At 38.5% G+C, this 6,932-nt stretch overlaps 1 protein-coding gene across 4 annotated transcripts in view; it reads right to left on the reverse strand.

Annotated features, from left to right (window-relative positions):
- Nucleotides 1-482: 482 nt before the first annotated feature.
- Frmd4b (FERM domain containing 4B) overlaps nt 483-6,932 on the reverse strand; it is a 229,964-nt gene continuing 223,514 nt past the window's right edge. For all 4 annotated transcript variants that reach the window (XM_010635994.3, XM_019209337.2, XM_010635978.1 and 1 more), the window contains 2 exons: nt 6,052-6,184; nt 483-1,952 (listed from right to left, as the gene is read on the reverse strand). In XM_010635994.3, coding sequence (XP_010634296.1) covers nt 1,829-1,952; nt 6,052-6,184 — 257 coding nt within the window. In that variant the 3' untranslated portion in view covers nt 483-1,828. The remainder of the gene's footprint in view (nt 1,953-6,051; nt 6,185-6,932) is intronic.

Consider the following 6,932-nt stretch of genomic DNA (forward strand, 5'->3'; position numbering starts at 1 on the left):
TATTTCATCAATTCTGAAACAACTTTATTGTAAGACACAGCATTATTTTAGGAATCACTAAGAGGAAAAAAACAGTCGGTCGACTAGAGCCAATCAAAAGATGAACCCTCTTTTCAGATGTAAATATGAAAAAAAGTCTATCTTAAAATAAAATATGGTAACTCTGTAACTAAAGATCTGACATCTTACCTAACAAATTACTTAAAATAAAGCCCTTCAAACTATTTTGTTGAACCCTCGGTGTATATGGAAGAGGACATACACATTTTCAGTAGCATGCCTTGAGTTTATTGACCTATGTAAAAAAATAATAGGTCTGAAAAAGTCAGAACAGTAAAAGAATATGCAAAGGGGCATTTCTGTTTCTAGAAGGCTATACAAATATGCAAAAAAGAATAAGTTATTTTTTTGTTTGTGGCTTTTTTCCCCAAAAAATCTTCCCCCAAACTTCATTTCTAATGATACAAATGAGTAAGGACCAGTTTAACAAATCATTTTTATGTATATATTACATGCTTTGGAATACAGATAGAAAATGGTGTTCAAAAAAGTTGTTCAGAAACCTCTATTCACAATATGAACAAGAAACTTGTACAAAAGGGGATGGGGCAAGGAGCACCTTTCATGGAATTCTAAAGCAGTCAAGACAACAAAGACCAATCCGCAAGAAGGAAATCATTTGTTCTTAAAAAAAAGAAGCAAGAAACAAAACCATCCAATAAACCATAGCTCATCAGTTTTTCCAAGGAAAGTATGAGGTAGTGTTAGCCTCATAATCCAATCCACTGCAGCTTGGAGTCTTTTTTAAATGCTAATCTTGTTTACATCACGTGGTGACTCATAACTACTTGTAGAATCCAGAAAATTATGTTGAATTTTCTAATGTTCACCATTTTAAGGCACACAATTCATTTACAATTACGTGGCTTTGTTTTGTTGTTGTTGGGCCCCTTTTTGTACCACCTTAAGATCCTTTTCCAGACTTGTGATCATGACAACTTTCTCTACCAACTCTACCATTTCAAGTGAACCCAAGGTAAGAGCGTGACCAGCCTGAGTAACAGCTCATCACGCAAGATGTGGAGAAAGAAAGCAGGAGCCCGGGGATAAGGTACCTGGGAAAAGTCCAAGCAGAGTTTGTCCCTTATTCAGTGGGCTGCTTCCTTTTCCCTAATCTGCTACATAAAGTTATATTACAGGGTGCTACCGCAAGAAGTCTGTCTAGAACCCCTATTTCGGTGCTTATGAAAATCCTCACTTTTTGTAACTCCAAAAAGCATTTACACTCATTCAAAACTTCATGAAAATCTGACTTCTCTTCAAGTAATTTTCCAATACTGCCTAAATGGTCCAAGTCCGTGGAGAAACAGCATGCTATTCTGTGTGAGCTCACAAATTGAAACTTGTTGTCCGTGAGCTGCGGCTTAGGAGCTTCTGGTTTCCCTTCTGTCATCATTCTGAATTGTGCTCTAAAATCTCCCCTGCCCTTCTTTCCAATGGGAACCCCACCCCTACCCCTGCCACCCCACTACGCACTTTCACAGCTTGGAGGTTTGCCTTTGATAATTTTTGTGCCCTCTCTCGGCAGGGTTTTCACGGGGGGGGGGGGGGTCAGGCTAGCGCCTAGAGTTTGAAAGGCACTTCCTCGCCCAGGGGCTCCTGGGCCTGAGTGTGTGGTTCCTTTCTAGGGCAATGTGAGTCATTTACGCAACCGGGGATGCCTTTAGGTTCTTAAAGCCAACAGCCTCCTGGGAAGGCGAGTACATTTTGTTTTGCAAGGCACGCCAGTGTGAGAACGCAGCGCTAGGTCCAGAGGCCCAAGTGCAGTTCAGACTAATGTTCCAGGCTTCGAATCTTCATGCCAGAAGAGCCTCTGCTCACTACTCTCCAGGCCATCCTCCAACTGGCTTCCATCTGCACTGCTGTCCGGGTGCCTGGTCTCTGCGTATGGTCTATTGGAGGAAACCGAAGAAGTTACTACTTGTAGTCATTTTTGTTCCTACCATCCGAAGACTGCTCCACTCAGAGAAGTTAGTAAGAAACACTGTTAAGAAATTTTCTATGGGCTGGGGATTCGGCTCAGTGGCATCACGTCTGCCTTGCAAGTACACGGTCCCGAGTTTGATTCCCAGTACAGAAAAACAAACAGACAAACCAAGAAAAACAAAGCAAAAGATAACTGAATGATCTTTCCACATCACACACTGTCTAACAGGCCTATAAAGGGATTATTTAATTCTCTAGGGAGCGGTACCTTTGTTTAACGGCATTTACCACAGATCAGGACCTAGATTGTATGAAGTTACATGTTAACTTGTAGGTTTTTGTTGGGAAAGAAATACAAATGATTTCCATCTAGCAGAAAAGATTATGGGCTACGGTTTTAGTGCCCATGTGGGAATGTAGCTGGTTTGGCATCTAATTTAATAATCTTATCCCAGCACTCATGCCTCTGTTGCCTTGAATGCTCCTGGGACCAGCGTAACCTATCTGCTAGTTTCCTAATAAGTGCAAAACATTTCAACACATGTTCATCTGAAAATGTGTTCAGTAGTCATATTTTACACTTTTCAAAAAGTCTATGTTGACAACTGTATTTTATTCTTTGAATTAAAGTCACATATGCTTTTCTCGGGGACAAAGAAATGTATTCAAAGGCAGCAGGGGCTTCTAGGCACATGTTTTACCTCCCAAGGGCTTATGAGCTAAGTATAAATTGGCTCGGACCCAGAAAATTGTGTGACATTTAAAAATAACAGGCATATTTGGGTGCACCCTATTACACAGACCATTCTGATAAGCAAAAGCACGCAGTTATAATAGTAGGTTAATACAGGTTAGAGGTAGTAGATTGCTGCTCTGCTTTTAAGTTTCAAAGTCTTAGTAAAGGTGATTAAAAAGCCTTGAAAGAAGAGCTCTGGAAACACATACTTTGTAAATCCAGAATTTTTAGTGTTTTCATGTAACATAAAGGACAGATTTCATAACTTCAAGTGATCGATCAGGGCAAGCAAAACTCTTGCTATGCAAAAAGCAACACGCACATGTCAGGGACTGTACTTACTACAGGTGGCTACACTTAGCAAAAGAGAATTTAAAACTGATCTCATTTCTGGAGGGACAATCATTCTCCGGGACAGAAGCCCTTGATTTCGCCTAGTAATAGGTAGAGTTAGACAGGGAAAGGGAAAGGGGGTGGAAAACAGAAGTGAAAGAAAAAAGTTATTTGGAAACACAATTTGCACCATCAGGAAGCTGAGAATTTGACTGTATTGCACACTCAGCAGCATACAAGATTTCAACATTTTTTTTTAACTTTGGGAAGTTCATGCCAATGACAAACGAATACCCAATCATAGCGGGATGAATTTTTTTGGTTGCTAAAAATTTGTAGCTTTCTGTAGTATTAAACCCTAGAAACCTGGGGGAAAGAATTTCTAAATCATACATACTTGATTTATTTATATAAAAAAAGACACGTTGCTAAGCATTCAAATCTTTGGCTAAAGGGTAAAGGTAGTTTTTTAACTGCATCTTGAAGCTTATTTTGTCTCTTATTTTAAAAATATTTTCATACAAATAATTCATATTTTAGAACAAATGTCTAAAGCTTTATGATTGATTATTCCTAACACTTTCCCTGTTAATAAATTAAGCTAAGTTGACCAAATTATAACAATTAAATGAAATCTTAAAGCAAATGGGTTTAAACAGGAGCTTTCATATCTTTGTAGATGGGTGGATACATCTCTCTCTAGACAACAAGAGTTTAAAAAGCACACCTTAAAATTTTTATTTATTTATTTATTTATTTATTTAGATACTGGGGATCAAACTCAGGACCTTCCACTGGTGAGGCAGACAGTGGCACCACTGGGCTCAATCCCCGGCCCTAAAAGAACACTTTTAAGACAGCAGAATGGTGCACACCTGTAATCCCAGATACCTGGGGCTAAAGTAGGAAGATCACAAATTTGAGGCAAGCCCGGACAACTTTAGTTGAGAACCTGCCTCAAAATAACAATAAAGATGGTCTGAGGATGTTGCTCAGCGGTAGAGCTCTTGCCTAGTGCATGTGTGAGCCCCTGGGTTTACTTTTCAGTGCTGAACAACAACTTTCAAAAAGTATACTTTCAAATTGAACTCATTACACCTCACCTCTTCTTTTGAAGTGTATTCTAAGGAAATAGTCTGGAATTCAGACAAATATTTTGCACAAGGATGCAATAGTGGCATTACAGAAAGTTAAAAATAAAAAAGAGGAAGCCCTAAAAACTACCATTTTTTAAAAAAACTGAGGTTCTTTTAAACAAAGTATGGGATATTTATTAACTACAGTAGAATATTGGCCACATAAAATAAGGTATAAGGAGTTTTAAAAAAATAGGAACATGCTTTTAACATGAAGTTTAAGGAATGGGATGCAGGATTTTATATATATGATGTTAAATTGTGTTTATGAGACCATTATGATCAAGTGAATATGAACAGAGAAATATGAGTGAAATATGGCAAATGTTAGTAACTGGTATCTTTGGGAAAGTGGTATTATAGCTAAATTATTGTTTTGTTCCTGTATTCTAAAATGAGGTCCTATATGCAACACACACACACACACACTCAAACCGCTTGTAATTTCCTATACATTATGTCCTCACTGTCATCAGTCTTCCCTATAGAGCCATCTTGTGCTGCCTGAAACACATACGCAGACTTGGTAAAAAGAGATTTTTTTTTTTCTCTAAAAATGCTTAGCACTTCTTGAGCTCAATGAAAAAAGTGTTACAGGCATTAGAACTGTCTTATGCTCTGAGTCAACAAAAAGGAAAGTCCGATGGTACCAACATGAAAACAATTTACAAATGTAGTATACAGCATGATGAGAACTGTACTGAAAAGATCCAGTTCAAATTTGAGGCCAGTCACTTTGGTTGTTGTTCCTAACTCACTTTCAATCATTATTCCCACAAGTCCAAGCCATCTGAGGTCCTCTGAAGTATACTTTCATTCCAAGTCTATTTTGAGCACAATCCTTTGTTGAGTCAAGACAATTGGCTTAATATTTCAAGCCAAGAAAAGCTCAATAAATGTGGAAAAAAACAAGGTGAAGAGACTGCATATTTCCCATCAGTTTGTATCCCTGCATGTCTTAATAAGGAAATGCGAGTCTTTCCAATTTACCAGTAAGGACTCCTTTATACATTAAAGTCTGGGTAAGTCTCCTCTGCCTGCAGAAGGCTGACATAAAGTAGTCAAAATGTTCTACTTCCTGGCACTGAGGGTGTGGATTATACTTTGTAAGAAAGTAAGAGGGAGTAAGGTTGTCTTAAAACTTCATTCCTATTTTGCATAAAAGGTACTGAAAAACCATATCATTCAGTTTGTAAAGATTTGTGAAAAATCATTTGAACACATTATTCTTATGTGTTTCCTCCAATGTTTACGAAGAACTACTTGTTAAACAGGACAGCTGGCTGTGTCCCTTGCTACTTGGTGCACACAGGCTCAGACACGAAAGGCAGCAAATGGCTGATATCAAGCTGACCAACTGTCCACACAGCATGCTGGTATGAACAGTCTGTCTGGTGCTGAGCTATTTTCCCCATAAGACTCCAGAAGAGACTTAAAAAGACATTATCAGTAATACAGTTTTGAGTAATGTCTTTAAAAAGTCAGCAACAAAACTTTAGTCTCAGAATTTAATGTACGGACTTCAAGAAAAAGATCAAATTTGAACATACTAGAAGCCAGCAAATTTTTTCATAAAGGGCTAGTAGACATTTCTGGCTTTGCTGGACATACGCTGTCTGGGACAACTATTTAGCTCTGTCCAAAGAGTGAAAAAAATAGCCATCGGTAACATGTAAATGAACAAAGCTGGCTATTTTCCAATAAAACTTTATTTACAAAGCAGGTAGCAGTGGGGTTTAGCCTGTATGCTCTAGTTTATCAACTCCTGAGCTAGATTACTTCGTGTTCCTGAAGACAGGCGAGACCCCTATGTTCTGTTGAACAGGAGAAAGCTCCTGGAATGCGAGCCCCGCTTCTCACCTGCTTGGAGAGGACAAAGCATTATAGACACTGCCATAGCAGCTGGTGTAAGGAGAATGTGCTGGGGTCTCATAGTCACAGTGTCCTACTGTTACTTGGGTCCTCCAGTTCCCAGAAGCATTTATAGATGACACTAGAAATAGAAAAAGAAAGAGAAGTTAGTTGAAATACTCCAAGTGATGTTTATGTCACGTTGATGTACATTATAGATTGTATGCTGAGTAGAGATTAAGAGGCCAGATTTGTTTTTTTTGTTTGTGGGCTCAGGACCTTGCCCTTGCGAGGCAGGTGGAGGCACCACTGAGCGAAATCCCTGGCCCTTAGCTGCTTTTCTTTAAGATTCAGGTTTTTCATCTGCAGAGTGAGGATGACAACACAAATATCTTCTATGTAAGTATGAGACCAGGATTAAATAATAAAATTATGAACATTTTTAGCACTGTGCCTAACACAAAGTGAACACTTAAGAAATGATAACCATTGTTATTATTAAAAGGAATAAGGTCAATTAAAAGACAAAGTTGTCAGGTAAAAATAATTTTAAAACTAAAAGGAACAACAACAACAAACTCCCATATTAAGAGAATTTATGAGGGGGTAAGGGGGAAAAATGAGAACCGAGACCTGTCATGTAAAGTACGAGATCCCAATGATGAATGTCACTGTACTATATACCAAAAAGTACCAATAAACTCAATAAAAAAAATAAAAATAAATAATTTATGCACCAGGCCACGGTGGCTGAACACATACAGCTTTAGGTATGAAGGAGACGATGAGTCTGAGTGTGTCAGAGGCCTCTGGAGGAAGCTGACTTGTTGAGACTCGACTCTTTCTCAGCCAAAGGCAACACAGGCCACTTGCAAGACCAAGGCATGCAT

The sequence above is a fragment of the Fukomys damarensis genome, unplaced genomic scaffold, assembly GCF_012274545.1.
Source record: "Fukomys damarensis isolate Sample0158 unplaced genomic scaffold, DMR_v1.0_HiC HiC_scaffold_28, whole genome shotgun sequence".
Classification (NCBI taxonomy): domain Eukaryota; kingdom Metazoa; phylum Chordata; class Mammalia; order Rodentia; family Bathyergidae; genus Fukomys; species Fukomys damarensis.